At 30.1% G+C, this 18,838-nt stretch overlaps 1 protein-coding gene and 1 pseudogene across 1 annotated transcript; both read right to left on the bottom strand.

Annotated features, from left to right (window-relative positions):
- Positions 1 to 4,983: 4,983 nt before the first annotated feature.
- Positions 4,984 to 9,684, bottom strand: LOC114193005 (cucumisin-like). The gene is made up of 10 exons (XM_085665318.1): positions 9,592 to 9,684; positions 8,677 to 8,762; positions 8,495 to 8,586; positions 8,187 to 8,421; positions 7,544 to 8,063; positions 7,368 to 7,465; positions 6,478 to 6,699; positions 6,266 to 6,377; positions 5,978 to 6,191; positions 4,984 to 5,750 (listed from the first exon to the last, which is right to left on the bottom strand). Exons 1-10 carry the CDS (start codon positions 9,676 to 9,678, stop codon positions 5,227 to 5,229), a joined length of 2,190 nt encoding a protein of 729 aa, XP_085521444.1. The 5' UTR covers positions 9,679 to 9,684; the 3' UTR covers positions 4,984 to 5,226.
- Positions 9,685 to 14,619: 4,935 nt separating this feature from the next.
- LOC114193896 (cucumisin-like) lies at positions 14,620 to 18,389 on the bottom strand (annotated as a pseudogene).
- Positions 18,390 to 18,838: the final 449 nt, after the last annotated feature.

Genomic DNA, 18,838 nt, shown 5'->3' with positions numbered 1-18,838 from the left:
TTCATAATAAAATAATTATGCTGAAAGGTTAAGTAACTTTGTATTAAATAATTAAAGTACTGAATAAAGAATAAATATAAAAAAATATTATACATTTTACAGTTTTGGGTCACTTTTCAGGTCAAACCACTGACTGAACCGAATTGCATGGTTTGAAAAAAAAAAAGAAATCCAATACAATTTGACAATGTTTATTCAGTAGGTTTTCAATTTTAAAATTAAGGTAGCTGGAATTTTAACCTTGTTATACCCGCATATGCATGAAAGAATGGATATAGAGCATTCTTATAAATATACAAAAAAAAAAAAAAACTAGAAAATTACTGGAGAAAAAAAGAAAAGAAATATGAATGAATAAAGAATTAGAAATAGGAATAGAGAAGGGACATACTCAGTTCAGACGACCATAGGCGTGGATCTATGTTGAGCAAGAAAGGATGAAAATAAACAGAAACTTTCTCACCTTTTATAGCCACTGCATTGGATGAAACCATGGTCCACTCTTTTCACATCTAATTTATAAATAAGGACAAAAATTTAATTTCGTAAACTTTTAAAGAAAAAACTTTTACATTCTCTAAAGTCCATGTTTAATAATATAGTTTTACTTTTAATATAATTATAGTTTGAGAAATAATTAATTTGTATTAATTATTATCTGTAATAGTAAGATATCAGATAATATCTCATCATAATGTTATCAAATATTTGTATGTTATAAATTTTATTATTCTTAAAAATAAATTATTATTGTCATACTTATCATAAAACACCAAAACAGTAAATGTCAAAATAAAAAATTTATATTTTACTAAATAAATATATAAATAAATATAATTAATGTACAATTAATGATAAATATAAATATATAGATAAATTAATAAAAATAAATAAATTTAATGTGTAATTGAAAATAAATATTAAACTTTCATAATGTTTCGGGTGTAGGGACCAAGAGCCTACTAAAGAACCTCTTCAAGCTTACTCCACTTCTCACTACAGCGGTAACTTCTTCTCCAAGAAAATTCACTCCTTTGCTCGATCGGCTGGGATGACGATCGGGGGTACCTGTCTAAAGGGCTCCGATGCTTAAGTCAGTAATGAACCGATCAGTGTATCAGTGTAACTGCTGTAATAAATGCGAATTAAAGATCCTCACCAACCTACCTTTGGGCCTTATTTATAGTTTTCAGTGTGGGTCTGTGATTAAGGTTCCTTAATCACGGCCCAATGATCCTCTAATCAAGATTACTAACTCGTTTAACGTTAATTAATCTGATTGACTGGTTGTTTGACAGTGCGACCGATGACCGCTTGACTGGGCTAGTTATGTCCTGTTTTTAACAAGTGAATAATTCGTGTATGGCTGATCGACCGATGGATGCATGTGAAGGACTACGCGAATCTAACGAGATTGATCGACCGATCGACCCAATGGTGGGTCAACTGATTGTCATTTATTAGGTTGTGTTGTTCGTGCGGGGTCGATTTACTGATGTCCCATTGGGGATCAGAATGTCACTCGTTTGTGCGTTACCGATTGACCGATGGTCCTATACAACTTATTCACCAAACCGTTCGACCGATGGTTTCTTAATGCGATGTAGTTTGTAGTAGAATCGATTGACCGATGGTTCTACACAATTTATTCACCAGGTCGTTCGACCGATGGCTATGTTTTATATACGAGTTTTTTCAACCTTGTCCGATGGACCTGAGGACTGGCTGTGACCGATTGACCGATGGGACATACAGTACACATAGATTATTTTCCTTTCTTTTTTTTTATTATATTTATAGTATCTAAGTTAATATTCAATTACTTTTTACCGATACTTTCAAACTATTTTACTCTAAACATAAAATAATGCGAGGATACACCTATATTTCCATTAGTTATATATATATATATATATATATATATATATATATTCTACATTTATTTTTTAATTTTATCTATTAAATAAATTTTTTTAATTAAATTAATTATTTTATATTTTAAAGGTTTGTTTCTTTAAATTTAACCATTTTTTTTAATTGAAATTTTTTAATTAAAAAATTATGTACAAAATAAATAAAAATTATTCAAGAAAATTATAAAAATTTATTTATAATAATAATAATTTTATTATGAAAAAACGAGTAAACACACATTTACACATTTTTTTTTCATTGATAATTATAAAATAAATCAATAAAATAAATAAAATACTAAATGCAATACCAATGCTTCCTACATTTCTACATTGTAATTAAATAAAAATATAAATTATAATTCTTTTTTTTATTTTCTTTTTGATTTTTCCATATTTTTCTTATGTTTATCTCTCTTCTTTGGATATTTTACTAAAAGAGGTTCATTTCTTTTCTTTATTACTAATTGGGGTCCACTTTTTTAAAAATTACATATAGCGGTTAAGTTAGTACCTTATGTACACAATTTCAATATTTTGTAATCCTCAATGTCATTAAAGAACCCAATCTTAAAAATACTAAAATTGTATTTAGTATTGGCCACTTCAATCTTAAAATTATAAATCACTGTGAAGTCTTGTATTTAACATTTGACAAAAAAAAAAAGTCTTCAAAATGAAGTCGTGCACACAAAACACAACTTAACCTTTATCCATTATTTTCTAAGAAACAGACTGGATAATGTAAAAAAACAAATTAACCCTCTTCTTTCGTTTTACCTTCCCCCATTATCTCACATTGTTTCGTTTCAACAAGTTAGTGTCATTACTTGTACTTGTTAACTAGGCTGAGCAAAATTACTCGACCCGTCCGAAACTGTTAAATCCGAGAGAGAAAATATGAATTCGGTTTGATGAATTTGGGTTCGAATTGAATAGATAAAAATATTCGGATAAATACGGATATAAACAGTCGGGTACGAGTATCGAATTAAACATTCGTGGATACCCAACCCGATCGAGTATCATTAATTCTAAATTTTCAAACCCTAATTTGCTAATTTCCTATTGTCATTCCTCAATCCAAAAGGAACTTCCAAATCCCTCTGGTCCTGTGGGAACATCATAAGCACTATCGTTTTCTCATCTTTCGTCTCATCCTTTCCTTCATCTCAACCTGTAAGTACCTCTCTTAACTCTGAAAAAGAATTTTGCAGAAATGATTTTGTTTTTTGAAGGGGTGCCTAGAAGGCAGTCAAAAGCTTGCGACGTGTCAGGTGAGTGGGCGCGGTGGACCAATATGCTCTGATGTGCTTTGGTTTGCTTCCATCTTGCTCGATCTGCTCTACTATGCTTCTATCTGGTTCGATCTGCTGTGATATGGTCTGATCTTCCCCGATCTGGTTCGTGGGTTACGGCGCAGTGGCGTCTACTTGGTCTTTGCAGTAACGTAGTGATGGAAAATACCCAAAATGGTGGAGAAGTTACAGAAACTAGGTTGGAAATTACTTATCCCTATCAATCTTACATTTTTTATTTATTTATTCGGGTAATCTGTTATCCATCCGTTTTTAACCGATCCGAATAAATCTGAACCCACTTAAACCGAAAAGCAAAATGGTCAAATATGAATTCCAAATATTAAACTCGGATTGGGTGAGATCTATTTCCTTAAATCCGAATCCGACCCAAATCGACCTATTGCTCAGGCCTATTGTTAAGTATACGTGAGAAAATATCACATTTTTTTTTTAAATTTGCAAATATCAATAAATAAATATAGATATTTTTATATTTTAATTTTTAAATTTTAAATTAAATCATTTTAAAATAAATCTTTAAAATATAAACTTAGTTTAAAAAATTAATTTTAAAATACAATTTAAATTAAATTATTCAGTAAGATATTAATAGAAATAAATTTGATCTTTCTAAAAAATAAAATATTAATGATTAGTTTGAAAATACACATTTTATAAAAATAACTTTTACAAAATTGCTTCATCAGCATATATCTAAGAAAAAAAATAAAAGTATATAAAATTAAATTTTAAAGCATTCTTCTATAATTATTACCTCTTTCACATATAATTTTATTTTGATCATTATTTTTAAAAAAATAAATAAAATAAAATTCATTAGTAATTATTAATATAACTATAGATAGGAAAACGTGATATTGTCGTCACCATAATTAAAATAATCGTAGCTACTATTCAAATATATCCATTACAATTATCTACGTAATATCTGAATTTTACAGGGTACTGTAAGCATTAATGACTTGCAAAAAAGCTTTTCTAACTTTTATTTATTTTTCAATTAGAATAGATAAATTTTCATTTTATTTTCTTAAAAGAGATAAACTATTGATAGACATAACGACTAAATGAAAAGGTTATAAATTTTTGAAAATTCAGAAAACATAAAAAAAAGTTTAATATAGACTCAATTAAAAGATTTTAACTTAAGTTAATAATTAATTAATTAAGTTAATAATTAATTTATGGTGTCAGTCTCTTAACCTAGTTTTTGGTGACATAACTTAAAACATTAGGCTTGTTAATATTTAATTTAACTTAAAACATAATTAATTAATATTTATACTAAGTATTTAGTATAGGTTTCACAGGCAGAAAAAGAAAAGATATTATTAGAGTTCCATTAAAACCCATTCGAAAGTGTTAAACCGAGGGTAATGTGTCCGTCATGCGTGAGTCTTTGACCATGCCCCATACCAGCAGCTTTATCTGTGCGCGCCGTAATTGTAAAACCAAATTGGAGGAGATGGCATTTCAGATATACTTCTTGTAGAGTTTTTTTGTCATTTGGGTAGGTTTTTGGCAATTTTAATATTTTTAATTATCTTTTAACAAGGCTTTGGTAATTATTTTTTGATAATGTATACGTAATAATATTTTAATAAATGCAATTATAAAGGAGTTGATAAAAGTTTGACGTCTTAAAAAATAAATTTTGTCGAAAAAAATAAAATTGTTAAAAATCATAATCCTCTGTGAATAAGTTGAGAACAAACGATACATCTATAACCAACATAACTTAGGCCAAACACCAAAAGAAAATGAAATCTGTCTCTACAAACCAATTGAAAAGAAAAAAAGTCTAAATCATGTGCGCAATTTGAATATGTAAGACTTTGTTTTATTTTTAATTTTGTGAATGTGGACTCTAAATCATGTATATCACATCGCCAGCTTAATAAATCGTTATTAAATAGTTCACTTTCACTATATATATATATATATATATATATATATATATATATATATATATATATATTAGACTATATAATTTATGGAACATAAACAACAACGGGACTCCTCACCTTGAAAGTGCCATCATCCCAAATCAAGGAAAAAGAAACAAAGTCTGCATTAATGCTTCCTTCAATCCTAAGGGTAAAGGACAGCTTCTGACCCAACGATGAGAAGGTCAAAACATTTGGCACTACTTCCACGTTCAAAGAAGATGGATGTGCACTTATTGTGGCCTTATATGTGGATGTACCTGATCCAACATTTGTGACAGTTCTACCAAAAGTGACATTGTTGTGGCTTGAGCGAGGGGTTGATAGAGTAAAAGACGGCAGATTAAGGTCCAAAACCGATCCTTTATTTGCTGATGTACAAGTGCTCTTATCTCCTGTAACATTTTGCAGCGATGATGAATTGTAACCTTGTCCACACAGAAAACTAATATAATCATTTTCACCAGCATCATAAACTAATCCAGGATTTACTGCCTTCAAAGGATTGATTTGGCCCGCACCGTAAGCAAATTCAGCGTCTGGATTACGTGCAGGATTCATAGGGGTAGCTGCAAATAATCAACCAACAAATTTGGTCCTTAACTATTAATTAAGTTGGACAATAAAATAATTGAAGTTAATCTAATTTTTTTTCCGACAGAAATGTTTAAGGTGTTAGTGCATATGGTTTTAGGCTATCATAATTTCTCTTCATGTTTATAAATTTAAACTTAATTAATTCTTTGAAGGGTTATAGTATGCAGAGGTTGATAAGTACATTATATTATATAATTACCAGTTGTCATCAACGCGGATTTTATTGCAGCAGGAGACCAGTGGGGATGAAATGATTTGACGTAAGCAGCTGCTCCAGTAACATGAGGACATGCCATTGAAGTTCCAGATACTATATTCAAATTGGATACTCTTTTATCTCCTTTAACACCAGAAATTGAAGAAAGCGCAGACCATGAAGCCAAAATGTCAACTCCTGGAGCTGCTATATCAGGCTACACCATCAACACAAAACTTAGATATAAGCAAATATATGCATGATGTTACATTGTAGCATGCACGATGTTACCTTAAGAATGTTTGGAGTGACCATATTTGGACCTCTTGAGGAGAAAGGAGCCACGTAAGGGGCTGATGAATCTTTTTCTTCGAAACTCTTGAATATGGTAGCCTCTGGATTACTACAATAATCGGTGTCATGACATATAAATCAGATAATTGAAGACTAATTGGACAAAATTACACAGCACTTATGTATGATCTTGAGGAAAAGTTTTGTACCGTGTTGACTTTAAATAAGAAGATACGGAACTCCCATCACTTGCGCTAATGTGAATTGCTGGCAATGCAAATATTTCTCCCGTAAGTAAATTCAATGTACTACTGAATATAAGACCAGCAGCCCCAGAAGCAAATCCTACATATGGAGAAGAAGAATAGCCATCGCACAAAACAATTTTCCGTTTCACCTTAGCTGTATCCAAAGAATTTCCACGGCAATACCTAAGCAATGCTGATGTTAGAATGGAATTTTGAGTTGTAATAGAGGGGAAGATTGGTAACAAAACTACTCAAATAATAAGGTCAGACGACGAGTTGCCTAAACGACAACTATGTCGGAGAACATGTTGCCTAGAAGGCAGTTAGGTCAAAGAACAAGCTGCTTAGAAAACAGTTAGGTTAGAGGACGAGGTACTCCCGTAGATTAAATCTCACTCAACATCCCTACGTCGGTAACCGAGGTCCCGCAACCCATCATAGAGGAATCTATTGAACGATCATAGCAGATCTTAGACTAGGGTCAGAATGTATCAAAGAGCCCGTACCCTGAGATAAATATCAGCATTCAACAAAGTAGTGAGAAGGTCAACCGCAACCCTAGTCACATGGATAGGAGTAGAAGATTGTTATAAGGGCAAAATCCTTTTTTTTTAGGGAAGAAATATCCTTTATACACTTTGTTGCTCTATAAATAAACAACACATTCCCATGGCTAGGAGAGGACATATTTTCTGGCCTTAACAATTCACGTTAATTCTGAACTCTCTTCCATTTGTACCGGTAGAGGAGAATTGTAACTTTTTCCCAGAACAAAGTTTTATAAATAAAGAAAGAAAACCAAAAGAAATTTAACCCGATAATTAAAAAGATTTATTGGTAAATGTTGGTACCTGGATGTGGAACTATTAAATCCAGCAGCTGGTGCATCTCCCGCATAAATTAAAGGATAACTTTTTTTTGTTGGACTAAACGTATTCAATGACAATCCCTGCATATAAGTTGAGGGAAATCTTTTATGTTTCTCTTTTAATATTTTAAAAAATAAGTAATTTAAAAGGTTAACTACCTGGAACATTTGGCCATTGCCCAGGTGGAGTTTGGTGAAAAACTTTCTGTCTATAGTGGTGGCAGCCACAGAAATCATCCAGGGTGCAGTATTTGTAGTTGTGGAACGCCTTGGACCCGCATTGCCCGCAGATTTAGAAGTTAATATGCCTCTCTTCATTGCATGGAAGGCTCCTATTGCATGTACATCATCAAAATAATTGATCAACGTGACTTCACTAGGTCCAATTGAAACAGATATAATGTCAACACCATCAATAATGGCTGCATCAAATCCTGCAAGAATGTCAGCGGTTTTACAACCACTCTTCCAACACACTTTATACATAGCAATGCGTGCTGATGGAACTCCTCCTCTTGTTGTTCCTACGCCAAGCCCAAACAGATTTGCATTTTTAACAGAGTTTCCAGCAGCAGTGGATGCCGTGTGAGACCCGTGACCAATCGTATCAATTGGAGATATGATGTCGTCTTTGTCGAAATCACTATCAAGACGAATATATTTTGCTCCAATTATTTTGCTACAAATAAATCATGAACCAAGCATTCATCATCAGTTAATCAATGGTTAGTTTTATCTTTTAATAAACCAGACATACTCTTATTTATATGTGTTGTAGCATGTTATACCAAACATAACTTACTTATTGCAAGTGAAGTTTTGGCATGTTCCTTTCCATTTCTGTGGTGGTGGACCAAAACCTCCGTCGGTGAAGCTTGAGGAATTAGGCCAAATTCCAGTATCCAGTACTCCAACAATTACGTTACTTTCTACCTTTGATCTTTGCACATTTTCAGGGAAGCCAATGAAGTCCCAGGACCTTGATGTTTGGATACTGTGGACTCTGTTTGGAATAACAGAAACCACATCATCCATTCCTGCCAAACATTCCAAATTTTTCACAAAAATGTATACATCATAGTTATAGATTCACAATCATATTAAAACTACCTTTCATTCTTTCTGATTCTTCTTTGGTCAGCCTGGCCACAAATCCATTGAAACTCTTGTAGTTGTGCACCAAAGTATCTGGTGCAACTTTGCTACATGGATACCATTTTGAATTTTAATCAAACTTATTTTAGAAGCGAATAATGAAAACTGGGATCAAGAATTGTGTGATAATATGTGACCTGATGACACTTTGAAGCATAGTAGTATGAAGTGATTCTGTGCGTTCTATGCCCTTCGGATGTTCGCCCATGTAGACTATGTAAATCTGTATTAAATTAGAGTACCAACAACATAAATTAAATACAAAGTGCTGATCAATGAAATCCAAACAAAGCTAAATTTAACCCATAAAGAGATTGGAGTGGAAATAAATAACTTATATGATTTATGTAAGCAAATAGGAAAAGCGTTAATAATATGTTAGGTCAGATTAGGTCTATGTGATAAGTAGGTAGGTATTATAGTTTTGTCGATCATAATCTATCTTGTGTACATTTTTATCTATTTAGTCTAAATGAAAAACAAAATAAAGTCTAAAAAGTATTATGGATAAGTAATGGACATGCTTGAAAGCATAGAAATAACACAAGATTTAAACAAGATAAGATTGATACTGAGAAAATTTGTAGTATAGCACAATCAAATGCTTGGTTATGCATGAATGATAAAATGTTAAATGTGACATTCTCTATTTCGGATTAAAACCGACAAGTGTTTCAAAACTTTGTGATTTGAGTACATTGATAAAAGAAGCAAAGTTGCGTGTATAAAGTTAGAGAAGCAAAGAGTTACGTGTAGGATATATAAATTAGAAGGGACACTGAAAAGCATGTTATGCGGACCAATAATCCAAAGCTCTTCTTAACTTGAAAGAAATCCAACATTCTTTTAAGAAAGAAAGTATCATTAGAATTGTTTAAAAAATCATAATAATATAAGAACCTAAGAGTAATATTTATGGAAAGATATAGTTTCTGAAGTTTGTACACACTTAGAAGATATAGATGAAGTATGTGTTTGCAAAAGTATATGGGATATATATGTTACAAGAAGAGTAATTTATTGCAGAAGGATATTGCATATATGTTATTTACCTTTCGATCATCTTTAGAAAATGACGGAGTGAGTAGCAGAATGCATGTAAGAATTTGGAGGAGATGCGAAAACCCTAAAGTGTTCATCTTTAGTAATCTTCACTAAAACGATGAATGTGTTTTCAACCTCTTTCAACCTGTGAGTAAATTTAATGTCTTAGTAAATCTGAAATGCCACTAACTTTATTACTATTAACATACTATATAGTAAGTGTGCATTTGAAACACATTGCACAATGGAAATTGTAAATAGAAGTATTCATAAAGTCATATAAATAGCAAATTTGGAATGAAAACATAAACAATGATGTTAAAAAAAGTAAAGACAAACATATAGACATATACATTAATAAGAAGAACACCATACTAATCTGCACAAAATAGTAATTTTAATATATATTACAAATTACTAATGCATAACGGGTCGCTTTCGAAGAAAATTACAATGTACTAAAAGGTTGGTTTTGTGATTTTTTTATTTATTTTTAGATTATTGATTTCTTTTTGTCAATTATTGTGGTTGACACATGTGATGTGTTTATTTTTTTTATGATAAAAAGGAATAATAAGATTATAATTATTAAAAAAGTATAAATATTTTTATAATTTTATTGTAGATAGTTTGCATTCATTTTGAATGCAATTTTTTATTATAAATAGTTATTTTAGTTTAAAACTGATTAAATTTAAGGATTAAATATGTTTTTGGTCCCTCAAGTTTAAGTGAAATTTTGAATTAGTCCCTCTTCAAAAATTTTGACCAATTTAGTCATTCATATTTAAAAATGCGTGAATTTAGTCCTTTTAACCAAATTTTGTTAAGTTTATCTGATGTTTCAAGCGCATTTCATGATAGTATTTGAATTGTTTATACCGTTTGACACATTTTCGCTTCAATATTAACTTAAATATTATCATAAAATACGTTTAAAATGTCAAATAAACCTAACAAAATTTGGTAAAAATGACCAAATCCACCTATTTCTAAAGATGAAGTACTAAATTGCCATAAAGTTTCATAGAAGGACTAATTCGAAAATTTACTGAAACTTGAGGGACCAAAAACATATTTAACCCTAAATTTAAAAATAAATCGTTGAATTTAAAAATATTAATTAAATTTAAATAAAAATAAAAGGTAAAGTTGATAAAAGATAAACTTCGAAAAATAATATGTACAACATCATGAAGAATTATAGAATAGATAAAAAGTTGAACTAATATACATTTAGGTCTCGTTTAAAGTGAAATCAATGAAAATTGAATTTTGTAAAAGTTGTTAGAGAAATGTAATATTAAATAAATTTTGATATGAGTAATACAATTTTGCTTTGTTCGGAGAATAAAATTGCCTATAACCATTATATAACTCTTGATCATTTATTTATTACACACTAAAAAAAGTTAAAAAATAAGTAATAAAATAGTTATATTTTAATGTTGTTAAAAATTAAAATATAATTAGATGTAAAAAAAATTAAATTAACAAAAAATACATTTTGTTTGTTTTCTTTTTAATAAAGAAGATACAAAATAATTAACATAATATTGTTTTCTTTTTAAAAAAAAAAACAATATTCTATTTTTTATATTTAATTACATTTCAATTTTTAATAACATTAAATATTATATTTATTGTTTAATTATTCTTTAACTTTTTTTATGGATCAAAGAAATTATCAATTACAGATTTAGATATTTTTATCTTCTAAATAAAATAAAAATACACTAATGATTATTAAGATCATAATCTATTAAATATTACATTTATCTATGAATTTTTACAAATTTAAATGTTAATCAATTACACCTTAAAGATGTCTTTAAGACACCGGTTAGCATCTCCATATATTTATTATTTATAAATTTTTATTTAAAAATAATGTCAACTTTAAATGTGACTTAAATTTATAATTCATTGATATTGTATGTTTTAATTAAATGCTTAAAACTTCATCAATTTTATCTTAATTAGATATCACAAAATTTAATTGTCATAAATATAAAACTACAACAAAAATAAAAGTTATAAATTAAAGCAGAACATGGTATTATTAAAGTATGGTATTAAGGAAGTGCATTCAAAAGTACAAAATTCAATGTTTGGTATATTGAACAATAAATTTAATACTAAATGCATAACAAAGACTAAATCAACTGTTAAAACTATCAAAATGGGTCTTTGTGGTCTAGTTTGGTTCGAGTTGGATTTAGTTGAATTTTTTTTTAAAATTTCAATACGAATTAATTTTTGGTCTGATTTATCCGAATTGAATTCGTAGTTCAATATGGACTATCTTTTTTTAATAAATATATTGGGTTGACAAATGCAAACATAATATTTTTATGATTTTGTATTTGGGGTTGAACATTATTTTGGATTGTATTTGAATTTTAATAAAATTTATTTAGATTTTAATTACAATTAAAATTTAGTTTTTTTGGAACGAAAGAAAAAATAAATTGTATTTTTTACGATTAAGTGAGTGAGTGAGTTAACTCCTTTAATCTATAAAAACCAGATTAAATTTAAATATTTTTTATTTAATGAACCAAATTAGGTTCTCACTAAACTAAGCATTAGTGGACGGGACTCGATAACCGGTTTTGACGGTTCTCCCGACAATAACGCACAGCACAGGTAGAGTAACAGTGATGTTACGGGTAAACTATTCTAAAATAATAATAATAATGAAAAGTAAACCGATAAAATTAATTAGGGATAATGTTAACGCTTAATGTTTACCCAAATTAAGAGTAAGCTATTATATATCATTTGATTCATTTTGAAATGAAAATAGTCCAAGTTTTTAATAAAAAAAATGTCTGCAATTTTATGTTATTATTTCTAAAATCAAAATAATCTTATTATGTACTGTTGAACAATTATTTTGACTTAAGAATTAATAAGAAATGAATTTAAATTAAAATATTTCCTATTAAATGTTGTCAAATATTATATAATTATAGTTACAAATTCGAAATAAAATAATTATGCTAAAGGTTAAATAACTTTGTATTAAATAATTAAAATACTGAATAAAAAATAATATAAGAATATATATTATAGATTTTAAGTTTTGGGTCACTTTTCAAGTAAGACCACTTACTGAACCGATTTGCATGGTTTGAAAAATATAAAAAATCTTGTGATGGTTTGTGATGGTTTATTGAGTAGGTTTTCAATTCTTAAATCAAGGTAGCCGGAATTTTAACCTTGTTACACAATCTTTTGTATGAAAGAAGGGAAGTAGAAACATTCCTATAAATAAAAGAAGAAGACAATAAAAAGTTATTGGAAGAAAGAAAAAGATATAAAGCAGTAAGGAATTAGAAATAGGAATAGAGAAGGGACATACTCACTTCATCCGACCATTGGCGTATATGTGTGTTGAGTGAGAAAGGATGAGAATACACAGAAACTTTCTCTCCTTTTATAGCCACAACTTTGATACACCGATACTTCAACTTGTGTCACGTATCTGTATTCGACACGTATTGTGTCTGATACTTTATGATACTTTAACTATATTTATCAATGAAGTATCTCATTTATATAGTAGTATACTACAATAAAATTTTTGAATAATGACCAATTTTAGTGACAAAAAATAATTAGTTACTATATAGTGACAAAATTGACAACTAAAATAGTTTCAAAAAATTATAATCGGTCTCTAAATTGATAACTAAAATAGTTTCAATGATGAATTGATTATTAAATTGGTCATTAACATTAGCTACAAGGTTTTGACTACCAAAATAATTGGTTTCTAATTAGAAAATTTGGATTCACACATTAACAATCATATATTTATTATGTTTGTAAGAATTATTGTACACTTTTCATTATTCATATATATCATGTATCTATCACGTATCGTATCCTATTATTTTAAAAATAAACATATCCACGTATCAGATACGTGTCGTATCCTATACACGTATCGTGTCTGTACATCATAGGATGCAACCATGATCCACTCTTTTCGCATTTAATTTATAATTAAGGAAAAAAAATTAATTTCGTAAACTTTTAAACAAAAAAACTTTAACATTCTCTAACGGTCATGCTTAATAATATAATTTGAATTATTTGACTTTTATGTTGTGTTTGGCATACAGTGTAGAGTTGGGAAATGAATTTCTGTTGACTTGTAGATATAAAAATAATATGATTTCAGTGGATATGAGTTAAAATTTGTAAAAGTTTAAATATGATGTCATCGAAAAAATTTAATAAATTTTTTTTATATAATTAAATTATTTAATTACAATTTTTATCCTTTAATATAAATAAAAAATGATATTAAAATGAAATTAAAATTATTTTTTAAAATCAGAAAAATATAGTTTAATAAAAAAATATTTTTAGTTCTATTTAAATTTATTTAATTTTATATAATTAATTCATTTACCAAATTTATTTAAATTTGTATTTTCCATTAATAATAATAATATAAATATTATAATAATAATAATACTATTATTATATAATACAAATTATTATAATAATTATAATAATAACTATTATTAATATTAAAATATAAATATTAAATAAATATATATATATATATATATATATATATATATATATATTTAATTATTATAATATCCTTATGCATATAATAATTATTATATATTATCGTTATAATATATATATTTTAATATATACTATTATTGTAATACAGATATAAATAATATATACATTATAATATAAAACGAATTCTATCACTCTTGATGAAGCCATTTCCTAATGTTGATGGGGTTTTCAGGAGCATAGACAGAAAAGCTTTTGTCATTTTTTTTTTGGTTTTTAGTATGAAACGTTTCTGTCTTCTATTACTAATTTAATTCCTATTTTGTAGATTTCTGTTTTTTAACAGTTAGTTTTGTATACATAGTGTGATCAATGGCCAAATTGAATATGTAAGACGCTGTTTTAGTTTTTAAATTTCGTGATTATGGACTATGAATCATGTATAGCGTATCGCAATCTCAATAAACCGTTGTTGGATAGTTCATTACACTATTAGGCTGTTAAATTTATGGAACATAAACAACAACGGGACTCCTTGCCTTGAAAGTGCCATCATCCCAAATCAAGGAAAAAGAAACAAAGTCTGCATTAATGCTTCCTTCAATCCTAAGGGTAAAGGAGAGCTTCTGACCCAACGATGAGAAGGTCAAAACATTTGGCACTACTTCCACGTTTAAAGAAGATGGATGTGCAGTTACTGTGGCCTTATATGTGGATGTAGCTGATCCAACATTAGTGACAGTTCTACCAAAAGTGACATTGTTGTGGCTTGAGCGAGGCGTTGATAGAGTAAAAGACGGGAGATTAAGGTCCAAAACCGATCCTTTATTTGCTGATGTACAAGTGCTGTTATCTCCTGTAACTTTTTGCAGCGATGTTGAATTGTAACCTTGTCCACACAGAAAACTAATATAATCATTTTCATCAGCATCATAAACCAGTCCAGGATTTGCCGCCTTCAAAGGATTGATTTGGCCCGCACCGTAAGCAAATTCAGCATCTACATTACGTGCAGGATTTATAGGCGTAGCTGCAAATAATCAACGAATAAATTTGGTATGCAGCCTCATTTAAAACTAATTAATTCTTTCGAAGCCTCATTTTTCCTACATTCTTCAAGGGTTATAGTCTGCAAAGGTTGATAAGTACATTATATTATATAATTACCAGTTGTCATCAACGCGGATTTGATTGCAGCAGGAGACCAGTTGGGATGATTAGATTTGACGTAAGCAGCTGCTCCAGTAACATGAGGACATGCCATTGAAGTTCCAGATATTATATTCAAATTGGATACTCTTTTATCTCCTTTAACACCAGATATTGAAGAAAGCGCAGACCATGAAGCCAAAATGTCAACTCCTGGAGCTGCTATATCAGGCTACACCATCAACACAAAACTTAGATATAGACAAACATATGCATGATGTTACATTGTAGCATGCATGATGTTACCTTACGAATGTTTGGAGTGACCATATTTGGACCTCTTGAGGAGAAAGGAGCCACGTAAGGGGCTGATGAATCTTTTTCTTCGAAACTCTTGAATATGGTAGCCTCTGGATTACTACAATAATCGGTGTCATGACATATAAATCAGATAATTGAAGACTAATTGGACAAAATTACACAGCACTTATGTATGATCTTGAAGAAAAGTTTTGTACCGTGTTGACTTTAAATAAGAAGATACGGAACTCCCATCACTTGCGCTAATGTGAATTGCTGGCAATGCAAATATAGCTCCCGTAAGTAAAGACAATGTACTACTGAATATAAGACCAGCAGCGCCAGAAGCAAATCCTACAGATTGAGAAGAAGAATAGCCATCGCACAAAACAATTTTCCGTTTCACCTTAGCTGTATCCAAAGAATCTCCACGGCAATACCTAAGCAATGCTGATGTTAGAATGGAGTTTTGAGTTGTGATAGAGGGGAAGATTACTAACAAAACTACTCAAATAATAAGGTGAGAGGACGAGTTGCCTAAAAGACAACTAGGTCGGAGGACATGTTGCCCAGAAGGCAGTTAGGTCAAAGAATAAGCTGCTTAGAAAACAGTTAGGTTAGAGGACAAGGTATTCTCGTAGACTAAATCTCACTCAACATCCCTTCGTCGGTAACCGAGGTCCAGTAACCCATCATAGAGGAATCGATTGAAGAATCATAGCAGAGGTTAGACTAGGGTCTGAATGTATCAACAAGCCTGTACCCTGAGATAAATATCAGCACATTACAAAAGCAGAGAGAAGGTCAACCGAAATCCTAACCACATGGATATCCCTATTTTTTTAGCGAAGAAATATCCTTTGTACATTTTGTTGTTCTATAAATAAACAACACATTCTCATGGCTAGGGAGGACATATTTTTTTGGCCTAAACAATTCACGTTCATTCTGAAGATTTGTACTAGTCGAGGAGAATTGCAACTTTCTTTCCCAGAACAAAATTTTATAAATAAAGAAAGAAAACCAAAAGAAATTTAATCCTATAATTAAAAAGACATATTGGTAAATGTTTGTACCTGGATGTGGAACTATTAAATCCAGCAGCTGGTGCATCTCCCGCATAAATTAAAGGATAACTTTTTTTTGTTGGACTAAACGTATTCAATGACAATCCCTGCATATATGTTGAGGGAAATCTTTTATGTTTCTCTTTTAATATTTTAAAAAATAAGTAATTTAAAGGGTTAACTACCTGGAACATTTGGCCATTGTCCAGGTGGAGTTTGGTGAAAAACTTTCTGTCTACAGTGGTGGCAGCCACAGAAATCATCCAGGGTGCAGTATTTGTAGTTGTGGAACGCTTTGGACCCGCATTGCCCGCAGATTTAGAAGTTAATATGCCTCTCTTCGTTGCATGAAAGGCTCCTATTGCAAATTCATCCTCAAAATAATTGATGAATGTGACGTCACTAGGTCCCATTGAAACAGAAATAATGTCAACACCATCGATAATGGCTGCATCAAATCCTGCAAGAATGTCAGCGGTTTTACAACCACTCTTCCAACACACTTTATACATAGCAATGCGTGCTGATGGAACTCCTCCTCTTGCTGTTCCTAGGCCAAGGCCAAACAAATTCGCATTTTTAACAGAGTTTCCAGCAGCAGTGGATGCTGTGTGTGACCCGTGACCAATCGTATCAATCGGAGATATGATGTCTTCTTTGTCGAAATCACCACAATACGAAAATATTTTGCTCCAATTATTTTGCTATAAACAAATCATGGAGAAAGTATTCATCAGTGAATCAATGATTAGTTTTATCTTTTAATAAACCAGACATGCTCTTTATATATATGTGTTGTAGCATGTTATAACAAACATCACTTACTTATTGCAGGTGATGTTCTGGCATGTTCCTTTCCATTTCTGTGACGGTGGACCAACACCTCCGTATGTGAAGCTTGAGGAATTAGGCCAAATTCCAGTATCCAGTACTCCAACGATTACGTTACTTTCTACCTTTGATCTTTGCACATTTTCAGGGAAGCCAATGAAGTCCCAGGACCTTGATGTTTGGATACTGTGGACTCTGTTTGGAATAACAGAAACCACATCGTCCATTCCTGCCAAACATTCCAATTTTTCAAAAAATGTATACATCATAATTATAGATTCACAATCATATTAAAATTACCTTTCATTCTTTCTGATTCTTCTTTGGTCAGCCTGGCCACAAATCCATTGAAACTCTTGTAGCTGTGCACCAAAGTATCTGCTGCAACTTTGCTACATGGATACCATTTTGAATTTTAATAAAAGTATTTTAGAAGCTAATACATGTAGTGTAGTCATTTAGATGAATATTCTATTGAAAAAGGGGAGCAAGAATTGTGTAATAATATATGACCTGCTGATGACACTTTGAACCATATTAATATGAAGTGACTCTGTGCGTGTAGGATATATAAATTAGTACTTGAAAGCAAGTTGCGGACCAATAATCCAAAGCTCTTCTTAACTTGAAAGAATCATAGAATTGTTTAAAAAATCATAATAATATAAGATCGTAAGAGTAATTTATGGAAAGATATAGTTTCTGAAGTATTGTACACACTTAGAAAATATAGATGAAGTATATGTTTGCAAAAGTATATGGGATATATATGTTTGCAAGAAGAGTAATTTATTGCAGAAGGATATTGCATATATGTTATTTACCTTTCGATCATCTTTAGAAAATGACGGAGTGAGTAGCAGAATGCATATAAGAATTTGTAGGAGATGCGACAACCCTAAAGTCTTCATCTTTAGTAATCTTCACAAAAACGATGAATGTGTGTTCAACCTCTTTCAACCTGTGAGTAAATTTAATGTCTTAGCAAATGTGAAATGCCACTAACTTTATTACTATTAACATACTATAGTAAGTGTGCATTTGAAACACATTGCAGAATTGAAATTGTAAATAGAAGTATTCATAAAGTCTTATACCTAGCAAATTGGGAATGAAAAACAGAAACAATGATGTTAAAAAAAGTAAAGACAAACATATAGACATATACATTAATAAGAAGACACCATCCTAATCTGCACAACAAAGTAATTTTAATATATATTATTAATCACTAATGCATAACGGGTCGCTTTCGAAGCAAAATTAAATGTGCTAAAAGGTTGGTTTTGTGATTTTTTTATGTTTAGATTATTGATTTCTTTTTGTCAATTGTTGTGGTTGACAGATGTGATGTGTTTTT

This window comes from Vigna unguiculata, chromosome 8 (genome assembly GCF_037176805.1).
Source record: "Vigna unguiculata cultivar grain cowpea cultivar isolate G323 ecotype 2 chromosome 8, ASM3717680v1, whole genome shotgun sequence".
In the NCBI taxonomy this organism is placed as follows: Eukaryota; Viridiplantae; Streptophyta; class Magnoliopsida; order Fabales; family Fabaceae; genus Vigna; species Vigna unguiculata.
This window is presented reverse-complemented; position numbering and strand designations above follow the sequence as displayed.